Source organism: Lagopus leucura, unplaced genomic scaffold, assembly GCF_019238085.1.
Source record: "Lagopus leucura isolate 7727_CA_CO unplaced genomic scaffold, USGS_WTPT01 Super-Scaffold_100043, whole genome shotgun sequence".
Lineage (NCBI taxonomy): Eukaryota > Metazoa > Chordata > Aves > Galliformes > Phasianidae > Lagopus > Lagopus leucura.
The window spans coordinates 3,865,115-3,881,436 of record NW_024962290.1 but is presented as its reverse complement, the minus strand read 5'-3'; the positions used below and the strand labels follow the sequence as shown (position 1 = coordinate 3,881,436).

Genomic DNA, 16,322 nt, shown 5'->3' with positions numbered 1-16,322 from the left:
TTTGTCAGAAGAAAACCTGCTGGCATTAGAGAGAGCAGCATAATGATCTGTTTCTGTTTCTCCCCTTCAGAAGTGCCTATGGAAATCTGCACGTTTTCGAAAGCCAGAAGTGCCTTTTACAATGCAGAGCCAAGCTGTCAGGAAACGTCAGCCCTCATTACTCTGTGCTCCATTTGCAGCAACATAAGTGACAATAAAAGCTACAAGGTCACGGAGATTGGTCCCGAAGGGCGTTCGTGCACCAGATAACCCACAAGTCGAATGTTTGTTTGCATTAAAAGTCCCCCCCTGCCCTTCTCAGAGCTCAGCTGGTCCACCAGAACCCCCATGGGCACTGAGCCATGGCCCTTCCTTGGCAGCTGTACAGCTGCATCCCAGCCTCATCCCTCTCTTTCTAAATCCCTGCACCCACTGGCTCGGTCCCATCCATCATCGTCCACCCTGCTGTGCCACCAGCACAGACCAGGGAACTGAATCTGCAGAGGGAACATTGATAATGCACTGAGAAGAGCAGGGAGATGAGGCTAGCTCTGCCCCTGGGAAGCTGGGTGGCACCAGAGAAAGCATTTCTTGTATTTTTTCCCCTTTTTGCCTCTCAGCAAATGGGGAAAATCTCCATGCATGGGGGAACTGTGCTCTGATGCTGTGGTCAGGAAAGATGAATGTCAAACAGATGAGCATCGAGTAATAAGAAGCAGACCGAGGGGCAGGGAAGAGAGATAAGAAAGATGGTATTTATTTGAACAGCCACGGGAAATCAAAGATTGAAAAACGTCTAGAAAAAAAAATATAATAAATAAATAAAAGCAGCAGCGCATTTGGTTTAAAATGAAATAAAATAAAAACAACAACAAAACAGCTTGCAGATGTTGCATGCCTTATCCAGCCCACCCCACCTGGCAGCGCTCAGCTCTGCCATGGAAACAAGCATCACTTTTTGGCCTTGTCTCGAGGGTAACCCCCATTGGTCTTATTGAGAGACTCCATGCTGTCGTTGCCCGTCACCACACTGTTGAGTATCCTCTCCACCTCACCGGGCAGAATTTGCTTCTCTTCATTCTCTGTCTCCCTGTGGTAGAAATAGTTAAAGTTTGAGACGATGACGGGGACGGGCAGGGCGATGGTCAGCACTCCTGCAATAGCACACAGGGTGCCCACGATCTTCCCACCCAAGGTGGTGGGGCACATGTCTCCATAGCCAACGGTCGTCATCGTGACCACGGCCCACCAGAAGCCGTCGGGGATGCTGGAGAAATGGGACTGCGGCTCGTCCACTTCTGCAAAATAGATGGCGCTGGAGAAGAGGATGACACCGATGAAGAGGAAGAAGATGAGCAAACCCAGCTCCCGCATGCTGGCCTTGAGGGTCTGCCCCAGGATCTGCAGCCCCTTGGAGTGCCGGGACAGCTTGAAGATCCGGAAGACCCGCACCAAGCGGATGATCCGTAGGATGGCCAAGGACATGTTCTGCTGCCCGTTGAGTTCGCTCTGCTGGATCAGCTCAGTGGTGAGTGTCACGAAGTAGGGGATGATGGACACGATGTCAATGATGTTCATGATGTTCTTGAAGAACTCGGTCTTGCTAGGGCAAACGATGAATCGGACGAACAGCTCGAAGGAGAACCAGATGATGCAGGCAGTCTCTATGACAAAGAAAGGGTCTGTGAAGGTGCTGTGGGCCAGCAAGGTGTCCGTCGTATTCTTAGAAAGCTCCTGGGTGGACTTATACTCCCTTTCCTCTCTGAACTCTGGCAAGGTCTCCATGCAGAAGATGATGATGGAGATGACAATGACCAGGACAGAGACCAAAGCTACACCTCTGGCTGCGCTGGAGCTTTCGGGGTACTCAAAGAGCAGCCAGAATTGCCTATGAAAGTCATTGGTTGGTAAGAGGGTCTCAGGGTCCTTGATAAACCCTTCATCCTCCCTGAACTGGTCCATGGCTTCGTCACCCAGCTCATAGAAGGTGATTTCATCAGCAAAGACATCTATGGGTACGTTGGCCGGACGCCGGATTTTCCCACCGGATTGGTAATAGTACAGGATCCCATCAAAACTGGGCCTGTTCCTATCGAAGAAATATTCATTCCTCATGGAGTCAAAGTACCGCATCCTCTTCTCTGGGTCACCAAGCAAGGTCTCCGGGAACTGGTTGAGGGTCTTGAGCCGTGTCTCAAACCTCAGCCCAGCGATGTTGATGATGACTCGCTGGTCCCCCTCCTCCATCCCCACCCGCTCCCCCACCAGGTGCTCGCTGAACTCAGCAGAGAACCTGGAGAAAATGGTCTCATTGTTGGCGTTTTCACTGTTGATGAGGATTCTCCAGTTGGAGAGGAGGTTGGCGCAGCTGGAATGGCCTTTCCGCGACTGGCTGGCAGGGCTGAGGTCGTTTGAATAACAGGGATCCTCCACGATCTGATCAGCGTTGTCAAAACTGACTAGTGCCACCTCCATCTCCTTCCAACTGGACACGTCCATCATACACTAATCAGATTAGCAGCATAAATCCCCGGGTCGAATGCCGGCAGCTTGCTTCTTTCCCACGCTATGAGAATCTGCAAGCAAACAGGGAGACAGATGAACTGTGCATGTGGCTCACTTTGCTTGGCCAAAGGGAATGAAACAAACCTGAGGTCAGAAAGCCCCAAGTGTCTTAAAACACTCCTTAATTTCATCTGCATTGTAGTTCCAGTGTATTTTATCAGATCCTGTGGGCCCTGTCGGCACAGCTTCGTTGTCATCACTAAACCTCTCAATTTCTACAGCACTCAAGGACAGAAGGTCAAGCAGCAGCACCAGGTGGGGAAGGATCCAGGTTTTGCCCATCCATCCCAAGCTTTGTTTGTTACAGCCTTGCTCCAGCTGGGAGTAAGACTGGTCAAACTGGAGGTGCTGGGTGACCTGGCATATGGGAATCAGTTCCCAAAGCAGAGGTCAGGAGAGGTTCTGAGCAGCACCAACCATGAGGAAGGCAGGATGGGAGGAGAAGGAAGCATCTGTGAGCCTCAGAGAACTCCTCTGTTCTGCATGAGGAGGGGCATGAACTGGGACTCCTTGTATAGCTCCAGCACTCGGGTGGGTGGTGACCCAACTTGAGGTTAACAGAGAGAAATCCTGGGAATATTTACACCCAAAATGCATTCATCCTGGCCCCTACACCCATTTATTTTCCCCTCCTTCCCCCCTTCAGCTCTCTCCCCTCCGAATGTGTTTTCCAGTCATACAGACGAGAGGTGCTGCTCCATTTTCCACACGCTCACTAATCACCAAGGACACACTGGCTTTCTTACCCAGCAAAGTTCAGCAAGAGGGACTGAAAAGCCCAAATGCCCTCAATTGCCAGGAATAGCAGTGCAATCCAGGCCACGTCCGCATGGGGACCAGTCCTGCACTGGGGCTGTGAGCACACAGTTGTGCCTGAACCACCTCACCGAGCCTGAGCCACTGGGGCTCCAAATTGTTCCCCACGCTTCCCTTAGGACAGGACTCATCTGCCCAGGCTGGGACCAGCTGGAAAAACAAATCTGCTGGAGGAGATGTTAGCATTCTAGTTAGCTACCAATCCTCCTTCTGAGCATTGCAAGCTCAAAAGCAGAACTTTGTACAGGAGCCGGTGGTGTCCAGCTCTCTTTGCTTGAATGAAAAACACAGAGCAGGGCTGCTCATAGGTATCTCCCTGCAGCTTTGCTTTTGTACCCATTTTCTTACATGGAGACACAGAGAGAGGAGCATTCGGGGCAAGGCAGCTGAAAATAGAGCTAGGAGAAGCAGCAATGTGTTTCAGACCTGGGGCAAAGATGAGCAGCTCCAGAACTGAGTCCTTGAGCCCAGGGATGGAGTTGGCCAGGGTTAAGGTGAACCCAAGGTGCTGCAGCTCTCCATGGGTTCAGCTCACACCCGAGGTTTCGGCAGCTCAAAGCTGCTGTGAGCAAGGCGAGATGCAGCTTTGGGGCAGCCCACATCTCTGTGTCCACACAGCATCAGCAGCCAGGCTGGGAGGAAGGATGCTGAGAGCAACCCAGCCTGAACAAGGCTCATTTGGAGGGAGAAAAAGGCACAGAGAAGACGAGGAGAGCTGATCTCACATTCATGGCACCTCACCCCTGCTGCAGCCCAGGAGGGAACCTGTGCCCTGGAGCCTCACTCAGCATCCAAGAAACCTTAGGGCAGCTTAAGCTGATTGTGAAACTGCATCTGAAGTCAATACCGTGAGATGATCTTGGCTTTAGAAAGCATTAAGGGTGTTTAACTCCTAACAGCGTGCAAGAAGACTTCCAAGCCCTTGCTTCTTCAGCCTAAGACTTCGAGGAGGTTGCGATACTTCAGGATCTGGCTCTGCTCTGGAGCCCATGTGCAGATCACACTGAGCCCTGGCACCATCCCTCAGGGCAAAATGAAGGCAAAGAGCAGGAATGGCACTTCTTAGCTCCCTTCCATGCATTTTAGCCCCATCTGCAGCCATCAGGGACCTGGACAGGCAAAGCAGGGCTGTGACCCTCATCTCAATGCCTTCAGACCCCCAAAGCATGCTGACATCTGCCTGTCCCCACACCCAGAGACCACTGTCCCACCTGTCCCAGAGCCCAGAACACCTTTTCTGTCTCATTTTAAATTTAGACCAAATTAATGGCACTTCCCAAAGGCACAAAGCAATCTCTCCAAGCAAGAACAGAGCCACATGCTTTGCAACACGCGCTCCAGGCTCCAACGAGAAAGTCGTCTCGTTTTTTCCTCCTAAATCACCTAACATCTGCTTCTCAGAATCTGATTAACTAATACGCTTCATCCAAAATCCCTGGCTGGGAAGGGGAAAAAAAAACGGAAAAAAAAGCCACCAAGACAGAGAAACTGCAAAAGACAAAGGTCATTTGAGAGAGAGCTTGCGTTTTCCCCATCAAATCCCGATGGCAAGTGAGGAAATGGGGAGCGTTGTGTCCACCATCCCCTCTGCAACCACACACCAACATCCCCATCCACGCATGTCCCCCAGCTCTGCTCCCATCCCCACTCAGACCTCACACACGTGGGCAAGTGACAGCGTTCTCTGAGGTCCCCATAGAGAAGCAGAGGTGCTGAACTGCCTCCCCCCGCCCCCTCCCCATCACCCCTCTGCTCCATGAGATGTGCAGTGATTTCTCCCATAGCCCCCCCCCCGCAGCATCACCTACAACTTACCCACGCAGGGCATGGAGGTGCCAGCGCTCTCTGCATCTGGAAGGAGAGTCGTTAAACACACATAGGGACGTGTAGAGGGGAAAAAAAAAAGAAAGAAAGAAAAAGGAAAAAAAAAAAAAAACCAAAAACCAAACACCAGCCATACCCTTGAAAGGTCCCGTTGGGATAAAGCAGGCAATGTCATTTAGAAGTCTCTCCTCTATTTGGTTCACTGTATAATTGGCAGCCCAGCACGCCAGGGATGGGCTTTGGCAGCATCCGATGTGGTTTGGAGCCTCGGCCCCACCGTTGCCTCGGGGAAAGGCACCTGCTCTGCCCTACAAAGCGCCGGGGGTCCATCGGGAAGGGGGAACAGGGGGCACCCAGGCCCCCCACCTCCTTCCCCCAGCTGCTCGCCGGGGGAGGGACGGTCCCTTCTGCCGGATGCCACCTTTAATCCCCAATAATGCTCCGGATGGTCCAGCGGGGACAGGTCTGGTCGGTGACGTGGTGAGGTCTGAGCCCAGGAGGGAGGCAGAGAGGGGGACGGTGACCGAGCACCGCTGGCACCAGGACAGAGATTTAGAGCAGGCGGTCAGGCTTGTTTAGCATTAATATACACCAACAGCATTAAAAAGAAGAGAGGGGGAAAGCCCGAGGGCTGGAGCACCCCCATGTGCCCACCTACCTCTTGCCTGCAGCCATGGATGCAGTGGGCTCCTTTTCAGGAGGGGACGGCTGCAGTGCCACCGCCATGTGGGACATCCCGACCCCCCCTGATGTGACAAGGAGCAGCCAGCACAACCCCACAAGGCACTGACAGGGACAACGCAGGGAGGGGACAAGCAGAGCCATCAGATTGTCACCCCGAGCAGTGAGAAAGGAACGACCCCGTGGGATGTCACCGTGAGTCACCAAAAGGAACTGAGACTTCTCTTCTCCTGACCCCACCTCATCCTTGCTGGGTGACTCTGCGCAGGGCCACCTTCACACCAGTGAGCCCACATCTTCCTCTTCCCCAGACCTCTGTGTTTGGACACATTCCTGCCCGTGTGCCACAGCCTCAGCTCCTGCACAGCACTGCTCCCTTGTTCCCGTGGGACCTGATCACCTCCACCTCCCCCAGCTCTCTGCTCTGTCCTCAAAGCCATTTTCCACTTGTGATGTTAACGAGCACATTAAAACACAGCATCCCATAGAAGAGCTCAGCACCCACGGGTTGGGGCATCTTCAGCTGAAATCTGGGCATCCACACCTACAGCCAGCAATGAAAACGGGCCATAGCATCTCGCAGACTTCAGGGTTGGTTTGTCATGTTCCACGTCCCCTTCTGCACCCCTAGAGTCCCTCCACACTGGGGATCCATCAGCAGAAAGGAGTTTAACCAAACTGTGCTCAGCTGAGGGGACTTGGGTTGTGTCAGGATTTCCCCACCCCCAGCCAGGTGCCCCCATCCTCCTCCCACGCCTCCGGCCCACTAATCCCACCAGCAGCAGCTCCTGGCATCTGCTGGGATTTATCCTTTAGGACAGTGTTGCTCCTGAGGGCGTCCTGCAGCCAGGGCAGGCATCCAGAGAGCGTGGCTGCATAGCTCTGCACACACAGCTCTGCTGCAGGAGGGCAGGACAGACCTGCAGGGGGACTTTGCTGGACTGTTCCCAGCTTTTGAACAAAGTGATGCTTGCACAGACCTCTGCAAGCTGCTGTGCTCCGCTCTGCACCAGCCAGACCCAAGCTCCAGCTCACAGACCAAATTAGTGCAGTAATTAGCCCCTGCTAGCTTTCCTCATTTTTAGCGGAACTAATTAGCTGGGGTGCAGCACTAATTGCAGCTCCTGGGTTGGGCTGGGCTGACTCTGTGGCATCTTCAGGACATATCAGGGTGACTTTTCCATATACCTCAGCACTGTGTGGTGTGCCCCTAAATCAGAAGTGCCCCCAAACCAGCACCAGGGCAAAATGTGGGGAAGGGGAGAACATGGGAGGCTTGGAATTGAGAACATGGAATTCACAGAGAGCACAACACAAACCTTCACTCCTTGATGTTCTGACTCCAGCACTGAGGCTAATGAGCCAATGATACTTAAAGGAGCTACAGAACACCCTGGCACCAGTGAACCTAAAGTCCCACCTGTGACACCCACGTGCACAGAGAAACCTTTGCTTTTGAAAGGAGAGGTTAAGATGAGCCCTGACATTTAAACCCTTTAATTAATTGCACCATCAAAGAAATGCTTGGGCTGAACTGGCAGCCACCAAATTCTGAGCCCCAGCCTCCTCTGTGCCTCAGTTTCCCCACCCACAACAGCACTACATGCTGCATAGCAGCCCCACATTGAAGGATGCACAGGAGGAAACTTGCAGGCTGGATTCCTGGTGCAGGATACAAGCGTCCCTCACTGCCAGCATGCCCAGCCAGCCTCCCTCTGTACATCCCCCCCTTCTGATTTTTCCATATATATATAGGATATATATATGGAATATATATATATATAAACCAGATTACCAGAGGGCCCAGAACGTACAGTCCACACCATGAGACAGATGAAACCTTTCTGATACCCAGCCCAAATTAATCAGCTACGGATTAACCGGGTCAGGAAGCAATTTAATAACGAGTGGGGCTGAGCACAGCCATCCCTGCACGGAGGGAACCAAGTGCTCCCCATCACAGGTGCTCAATTCAAAGCTGCTGCAAAGCCAGCCCGATAGCAGGAAAAGACAGATGGGGCAAAAATGAGCTCTGCAGCGAGGCAGGCTGCAATCACCTGGGTCTGATCCAAGCCCTCCCCACCTTCCCCACACCCAGCATGGGAGTTTTTAGCCTGATTCAGAAGAACAGAAAAGGGTTTAAACGGGCGCTCAGCAGGAGGCACGCCTCGGCGCCTCGCGGCGCTGCTGAATGGGCTGATGGAGGTAACGCGATCGAGGAGAGTCGATGGCGAATCGATGGCAAAGTTTCCCCCATCTGCCCCAAAGTGCTGCGGGTTTGGCCAAGCCTGGGGTGCAGCACTGCGACCTCCTCCTGTTCCTAGGGATGAGCAGCGTCCTGAGCCCACTGCCATCAGCACTAACCCTCCTGGGAGGCTGCGGCCGAAACCAAAAGTGGATGGATGGTATAAATGGAAAGCAATAGGAAGCCACTAAGTGGGTCACGCTGATACCTGCATCGATCCCGAGCTTTGCAGCAGTGGCAGCAGGAGGAGGAGGGGCAGGGGTTGGGGTCATTTGGGTTGGCAGCACTTTGCCAGAGAGCAATGCAGCTGACCCAGGGCAGTCATCCCAGTCCTGCAGCCCCATCCAGGGAAGGACATCATAATTTGGATGCAGCAAGAACAGAATTAAGGTTTAAAGGGACTGAGATTGTCAATGGGACCCTGTGGCTCCTGACGCTCCCAGCACACCCTCAGCATCCCAGAGCAACCCTCAGATTCTCCAGCTTTTCTCCAAGGACAAACTCAACTTGATCACCATCACCCCAAAACCACCCAAAAGGAGAACAGCGAACCCCCCAGACCCACCTAATAACCCCTCCTCCTCCCTCCCTCCCCACCCCAGCCTTTTAACCCACTGCAAAGAGGAAGGGAGCAACAAACCCAGCTTTTGCATCATCTTCATCCTGCCCCAGGCTCCTGGTCCTACTGCCTCCTCTGCCTCTCCCAGCTCCTGGCTGTGGGATGCTCATACCCGTCCTGCACTGGGCAGAAAGGCGATGCCAGTGCCCACGTGAGCCCGGTGGGACTCCTTGCCCTCATTCTCCTTGTGCTTGAAATGGGATTTTGCTCCCTTGCTGGGTTCTGCTTACTCCCAGCCTGCCATCTCTGTGGCTGCCAATGCGTGCCTTTGCTTTCTGAGCAAGGGTGAGGAAGGAGCAGCACTAAGAAGAACATGGGGGGAAGCCCAAATGTGCCCCTTTCTGCTTCCCCCCCCCCCCCCCCCAAATGCTGCTCAGGGGGCTGTTTTGCCAAATGCAGTTGGGGCAGTGCTGCTTTGACATAGGCTGCATCCATTTACCCCTGCTTGGACCCTCCCATGCTCCCACCACCAGCACAGCTCTGGTTTGGCATCCCTCAGCCATGGGTGCCATTGAGCAGGCACTTCCTCATACACAGCAGAGTCCTGACTCTGCCCCAGTGCATGAAAAAACCCTCCATTACTGGGAACCCACATTTGCTTTTGGCTCCTAATCTGCTGAAGCTCTGCATCCCTTTGTGCTTTTCAATTGGATTTCTTGCTGTTTGTTTTACCCACTCCCCCATGGGTCAGGCAGTGGGGTCACCTTGCCTGTATCTGGACATGGACAAAAACAGCCCCATCCCAGTGCAGAACAGAGGCTGTAGGATGTGGCTCCTGGGTCCATACCAAGGATGGTGAGCATCCCCTATTGCCTTCTATGCAGGCTTCCGAGCTGCTGCCGCCCCAAACCCCTGCCTGCATTGCCTGCACACACAACCACTATTTGGGGGTTTTGGAAAACCAGCCCTAGAAAATCTCCCTTCAGTTTGTAGGGAAAAGGGGATGTCAGAGTGATAAGCAGCCTTTGGGATCCTGTGCCAAATCAGAGCTGGCTTTTGCCTCAGAGCAATTTCTCAATCTCCTCCCCATGACCTTTGGAAAAGCAAACAGCCAAACCCAGCACTGTTCCCTGACGTGGCCACCAAGTCCTGGGAGCTGGGAGCCCATCACAGTGAGGGCTGAACTCCATCTCCCACGTGGAGTGGGAATCACCCACTGGACACAGACTGCAGCAGTTCACTTTGATTTTTGGCAGTCTGACATGGGAAGGAGATCAGATCTTAGGGAGATTTTTGTTGAGAAAGCCGAGAAGAAAAACAGACACAAAGTGTAGGAAAGCCCCCACATCTGACATGTCAGGAGATGCCCGAAGAAAAATACATCCCTGCAAGCTGGGGTGATGCTCCATCCCACCAACCTGAGACCACATCCACCAGAATCAGAAGTGCTATCGACTCAAAATTACACAAATCCTTCCCAAATTCTCTGCATCACTGGGTAAACGCTGTACAACCCCACGTGGCTCACTGGAATCCTCATGCTTGGTCACTCAGAGTCTTCTAAAGCATCCTTTTATTTCTAGGCGAGATCAAGCCAAGATAAAAACATCCCATTCTCTCTCTTTCTCCTTACTGCAGAGTGAATCTGATGTAATCTGCTCCGTATTTAATCCATCCTGCCCCTTTTTCAGGTTAAACCAACTGCCTGGCAGCAATAGAGCTCAGCCTGCCAGAAATGCCAGTGAATTATTTTGCCCCACTCCTTACGGTTTAGCGCGAGCAAACTGCATGCAATGAATATTTCCTCATGCCTTCAGTGCTTCTTTCTGCAATAAAGCAGATTGCAACAGCCGACCATTTTCTAATGGAAGACTTGCAAAGCATTCAAAGCCATTAAAAAGATCACAGCCAAGAGTAACTACTTTATTTAAGTCCTGGAAAAGGAGCAAAGGCTGTAAATGCAGAAAGCACAGAGCGTATCTGCTTGGCTCAGGCAGGAACCCAAGAGCATCCAGAACTCCTGTATCAGCACAGCTGGTGAACAGCCATGAGCCAAGCACCATTTTAACAGGAGATAAACGGGAACCTTGTCAACCAGGTGGTTCCTCCCCACCCTACTGGGGATGAAATGACATTAAGAGTGGCTTAATAGAAGCGGGAACACCCCACAGGTGTTGGGCTCTGGTGTATTTTCACGGTATCGTTAACACCACACAAAATTTTACAGGTGGAATAAAGGTAATTAACAGCACTCACTCACCTGCAGCCAGGATCAGGCAGCCGAAATGACAGCTCTTCTTCCAGCAGTAGGAGATCCTTTGGGTGGGTACGGATGTGTTGGTGTCAGCGCGGCTCTGACAAGCAGGTAAGGATTAGAAAGAGTTTGTCTCAGGAAAGACTCAGATTCAGAAATCCTATACCCTCGTGAAACCCTATCTTGCCTTGCTGTCCTTGGTTTTAAAGGAAACATAGGGAAGAAACACAGCGCTGCAAGCAGAGCTGTGCTGACTGCACTGACGCAACTCCAGGGTGCAAAGAAACCAAAACTCTTCTGCAACCAACCCTGAGAGGGGAGCAGCCCTGAAAGGAGAGCACCCACGAGCTCAGCGCCCAAAGGACAGCTTCAGAATGCGAGAGCAGAGCTGCCCCCATCACCGCTCCATGGACATCAAACACACAGCATAAGGGAATCCCCTCACCTCTTCCCAAGGGATGACAGATGAATATACTGAGGACCAGTCGACTTGTGGCACTTCCACATCTGGGGGCCTTTCGGAGGGGTTCCCAGGAGGTGTTGAACATTTCTCAATGCAAGAAAACACAGAAATCAGTCACACACTGAGCTCTGAGTGGCAGCATCCAGCAGCAGTGGGGAGGAGGTGAGGCAACCCAGGGTCACAGAAGGGTGTCCCCATTAGAAACAGCCCACCTTGTTCCCTGAACCACCAAGGAAGACCAAGGAAATAGGAGCTGCTCAGATGGGGTCCTTTCAACACTGCTGCATGGTGTCTTGGTCACTACCCTAAAAATATGCCTCCAAGTGCATCTGACTCCCTAGAATACATGGGATGGGTTGTGCCTCTCTCTTGTACAACATGCAGAGAGGAGGATGGGAGGAAGGCACACTCTGGATTCCCAGCAGGAGAACCATGACTTTGCTGGGATGAATTGGGTCTTCTCCACCTCCCCTTGCTGCATTCAGCTGATGTGCTTCCTGTTATCAAACATCACCCCCAGTCCTGCAGTAACCACGACTGGCAAGAGGTGGAAGGGAAGCTCCATTGCTCACCCAAGTCATCAGCTTGGCCGTTCCCCTTTCACCAGGCAGACCCAAAGCATTTAGGCACCATCCAAATCAAAGCATGCCTGGTGCCCCTAAGAGGCATTCCCACCTCACAGGTACTTCCCAGAGGTTATAATTACAGCGCAGTAATGGGGGGAATCACATTAATTACTTGCTCAGCTGAATGGTGATAACGAAGGCACGGTGCCGGGCGAGGGACATATCAAGAATCATGTTAGCATGGCAAGTGGCACAGGAACACCCAGAAAGGGTGATGCTCTGCAGAAAGGCCTGAAGTTGTTACAAGAACGTTGGGAGACTTGATACAAAAGGCCAGCTTATTAATAGCTAATAGGCAAATGAATTATGTACCCACTCGGGTGGATTGTGTTTCTCCCTCCTTCCTGCACTCTGCTGTCTCCATCACCACCTTGGTCTCTGTCCCACATGGTTCTTTCTTCTTTATTTTCACGCTTTGTGTGACACAAGGACTGACTCGTATTTGCTCAAAACTTCAAAGCTCTGTCCAGCTTCTCCCAAGGTTTTGGTTGCCTGCACCTTTCCAGACCACAACAGGTATCAACAACCATGCTGACATCCCCTGTATCAGACATCCCCAACACCCCAGGGCTGCTCCTGCTCATGGGGACCCACCGAGGCCCTGGAAACACCAAGCCTGAAAGAAGAGCTCTGGGCAGCAAAACAAAAGCTTTCTTTGGACCTGTTTTCAGAATGCAGCCCAGCCTGCTTGCCATCTGCCCAGCACCAGCAGGAGCAGCCTGAGTCCATCCATGCCTGCAGCCAAGTGCCAACAGCTCTGCACCCTGCACGCTCCAATGGGCCTCTGGCAGGCAGTAAGGTGAGGGCAAGGCTAGGCAGTGATGCAGGGGAAGAAAAGGGGCATGCACCTTTGTCACAGATCCTAGCATCCCCAGAACCCCAACCAGGATGTTGGAAAGCTTAGCCAAAAGTAGTTAAAGCAGGTTTGCTTTGTGTTGCCTGCTTTAGTCCACCGCATTTCCCTTCTGGTTTGTGTGCAGCGTGCTGCTGCCTGTCTGATGGTGCAATTACTATCATTCCTCCTTCCTTCTTGAGCTGGGAACATAAAATCATAGAGTCACAGATCATCCCCAGTTGGAATGGGCCCACACAGATCACTGAGTTCAACCCCCAGCTCCACACAGCACCACCCAGCCCCAAACCCTATGGCTCAGAGGGATGTCAAAACACTCCTTGAGCTCTGGGAGTTCATTGCTGTGCCCACTGCCCTCAGGCAAGATGGATGCTCCTATGGAAGAACCTTTCACTAGAGGATCGAGCTCCCCCAACACATCACTGTGCATTGCAGCCTTCCTGGTGGCAATACAAAGCCACGTTCCCTGGGTAAGGCGAGGATCTGGGCCACATCCATAGCAAATTCCATCCCCAGTCTGGGGTGAGGAGCATTCAGAGCAGAGCTGGGAGCAGAGCGCAGTCCCTGTCCCAGCTCCTCACCCCCAGGATGGCACCATCCAGCACTGAGCCCAATGCTGTCCCTTCTCTAATATTTCCTGATCGCTTTCTCTGCCCGCTCTGATCTCAGAGGCCATGCTATGCTATCCCTCTGCCTGGGCAGCATTTGGCAATCTGATCACCGCCTCCTCCTCACTAATCACCCCGCATCCCGCTCTGACCCCGATGATGTTCCACCCTCTGGTTCTTCATTGCCCAATTTGACACTGCTCCATCCACAGCCAAGCTCCTGTTCGCCGCCTGTTACCTTCCCCTTGTGTTTGCATAACCCCAACTCACGTCACAGCAGCTCCCAGCCACCAAAATCCAGCTATTCTGTATCAGTAATGGGAAACTCTCAGCACTGCCTTTGACCTGAGCACACATCTCTTCCTCCCTGGGGAGAGAGCATCTTCTCACTGCCACCCACGAAGGAGGAGGACATGGCAGCATCCATCTCCAGCCCTCAGCAAACCCCCACATCTCCCTTCCCCATGGAGGCACTGTTGCTGGACTGTTTTGTGCCGACCAAAGGCCAAGGAATCAGCAGCAAAGGGAGAAGTTTCACTTACTTTGTTTCTACTGCTGGACCAGAGCAGGGATGTTGATGTGATCGTCTCATCCATGGGAAATTTTGGAACCTCGTAAGCAAAGGAGAAGGAAGTAGTTTCTTTTCAGAAAATCAGGAGACCCAGCTGGAAAAATCAAAGGCAAAGGTGGTGAAAAGGGAGGTGGTAAAGCAATCGGTGGCCCTGCAAACAGAGGAGAGATGGAGGAGCATGGGGAAAAGTCTGGACTGGAGTTGCCTTGTGTAGCCTCAAAACACCATCCAAGGAAAACTTATAAATGGGGAAACTGAGCCACAGAGCTGCAAAATCAGCACTTTGCAAAGAGCAAGAGAGGTGCAGGCCTGCTCCCTCCATCCCTCTGCCAACACACAGACAGCAAACTGGGGGAGCTGTTCCCCACTGGGGTCACTGCTGCTACCATCAGTCAGCTCCCAGAAGCAGAAAAGGCAACAAATACATCCTACCACCTCCCAGTGCTGGAGAAGTGACATAAAAATATGCATTCATATCTGTATCTGTTTTGCAAGGGGAAAAGCAAGGAACTGCAGCAAAGCCCACCTTCAGACCCCAAAAGCCAAAGCAGCACAGGGGCTTGGGCATCGATGGGTCATTCATTGGAGATCTATACCTGCCAGGCTTGCCCTCTTCAGTTTGGATAGTTATCAGCTTTGCACTCTTTTTAGGGAAGGACTCACGCAGTGCTGAGTGCTGCTGGCACTTTGCATGGCTTTATCCCCCCCTTAAAGGGGAATTCGCGCCCCTCCTGGAGGAGCTTTAGCAAAAAGCAAAGAGAAACGGATCAATCTCTCTTACATCCAGAACGAAATCCAACAGTGCCCCTCTCTGGGGGATGGAAATACAGCAGCTTAGCTCAAAACGGTTCATTTTCACAGCGTTGCTTCTCTAAGGGAAAAGAGAACACATTTTCTCTACCTGCACATACATAGAGAGGTGAAAGGAAATGCAAACGCATGCATCTCCTATAGGTGAAAGCACAGAAGGACAGGTATTGAAGCTGTTTGCTATAGCTCACCACACAGCCTGAGAACTCCCTTATGTGCCAGGCTTGTTTCTTGCTTGTGAATGAGATGCTGAGGATGTGGGCTAAATGCAGAGCTCAGAACACAGCAGGCCATGCCATACACCTGGATCCTTGCCGTGGGGAGGAAGAGAAGGGTGGAAATACAGGAAAGGAGCCCTCCTCTACCAAACCTGTTGGATTCAAACCATCCAGGGAATCGAGCACCAGCTCTCATGAGAGCAGTTTCGTGTTCTGGACACCAAATCTGTATAATTCTACTGAAAATCATTCATCCTAATGGAGGGCAGCCAGGTGGTACCATACCTGTGGTGCTGCTGACACTGGGAAGCCCCATTCCCCTCTCCCAGCCCATCCCTCTCACCTGATGCAGAAGCACTCACGGAACTGCTGCCTTCAGAATGGAACAGGCTCAGCAGAGGGCTCCCACAGCCCAAAACCTGCTTACAAGACATCCACAAGATATCCTCCCCACAGCAGATGGACAGATGACCTGCCACACCATGCATCAGCTTCCTTCAGAGCCTCATGCAGCCAAGAAGTGATGGGAGAAGACCCATCAGGCAAAGCAACAGCATCTTTGCTCTCATTCATCTGATTCTCTGCCTCTTATCCTCTAAACTCGAATTTGAAAAGCTGCAGTGGATCAGCAGCAAGGATAAACCTCAGAGCAGGGGTGCTCCTGGAAGTTGAGAGGTGCAAGCGCCTTCTGCAAAACTCACTTTCCCTAGGGCTTAAAAGAAACTGCTACAAAACAACTCTGCAAAACTGGCTGCTGGGAAGCAGAACAAGCCCCAAACCCCCCACCTCCAACCCAGATAATTCAGCCCCTCTCTGCTGCCCTCACCACAGAGCACCTGGAGCTGTAACCACCAGCCCCAGAGCTGACCCCAAGCTGCTTTCCTTCTTCCCAAGTCTCTTTTCAAACCTCAGGCAGGTGGAGCTGCTCACCAGATTATTGGCCTCGTTTCTCGTGTGCCTGAATAACCCACAGCCTTCAAACCACGTGAAGCCCCTGTTTTCCTGCCGACTGGGATCAGATGCGCTGGCTAGGCTGAAAATCTGGGTGCAAATCTAGGAAATGGGCAGGGGATGGGGAGGAAAAAGTGTTAATGTGGAGCACCTGTGGTGCTGGGTGTTCTGTTAGAGCTCAGCTCTGATGCTGGTTGCAGCATCTTCCCTCCCCTTCCTCTACTAAGGGTGAAAGTGAGCAGTGATGGTAGCAGAGCATCACTGCTTTGTTCCCATCCCTGTGTTCTTCTATGGGCAGC

General features: G+C 52.3%; 1 protein-coding gene across 2 annotated transcripts; it reads right to left on the bottom strand.

Moving 5' to 3' along the window:
• Positions 1–821: 821 nt before the first annotated feature.
• Positions 822–16,067, bottom strand: KCNA10 (potassium voltage-gated channel subfamily A member 10). 2 transcript variants are annotated; one of them, XM_042884072.1, is made up of 5 exons: positions 16,003–16,067; positions 14,016–14,138; positions 11,369–11,473; positions 10,930–11,023; positions 822–2,555 (listed from the first exon to the last, which is right to left on the bottom strand). In XM_042884072.1, exon 5 carries the CDS (start codon positions 2,479–2,481, stop codon positions 931–933), a length of 1,551 nt encoding a protein of 516 aa, XP_042740006.1. In that variant the 5' UTR covers positions 2,482–2,555; positions 10,930–11,023; positions 11,369–11,473; positions 14,016–14,138; positions 16,003–16,067; the 3' UTR covers positions 822–930. The 2 variants fall into 2 exon arrangements, with proteins under 2 accessions (XP_042740006.1, XP_042740007.1); XM_042884073.1 differs by lacking the exons at positions 10,930–11,023; positions 11,369–11,473; positions 14,016–14,138; positions 16,003–16,067 and adding an exon at positions 5,176–5,204.
• Between the last annotated feature and the right edge of the window lie 255 nt (positions 16,068–16,322).

Bases quoted from the DNA above. Each gene is read 5' to 3' on its own strand.
- KCNA10 (XM_042884072.1), bottom strand. From the start codon at position 2,481: ATGATGGACGTGTCCAGTTGGAAGGAGATGGAGGTGGCACTAGTCAGT.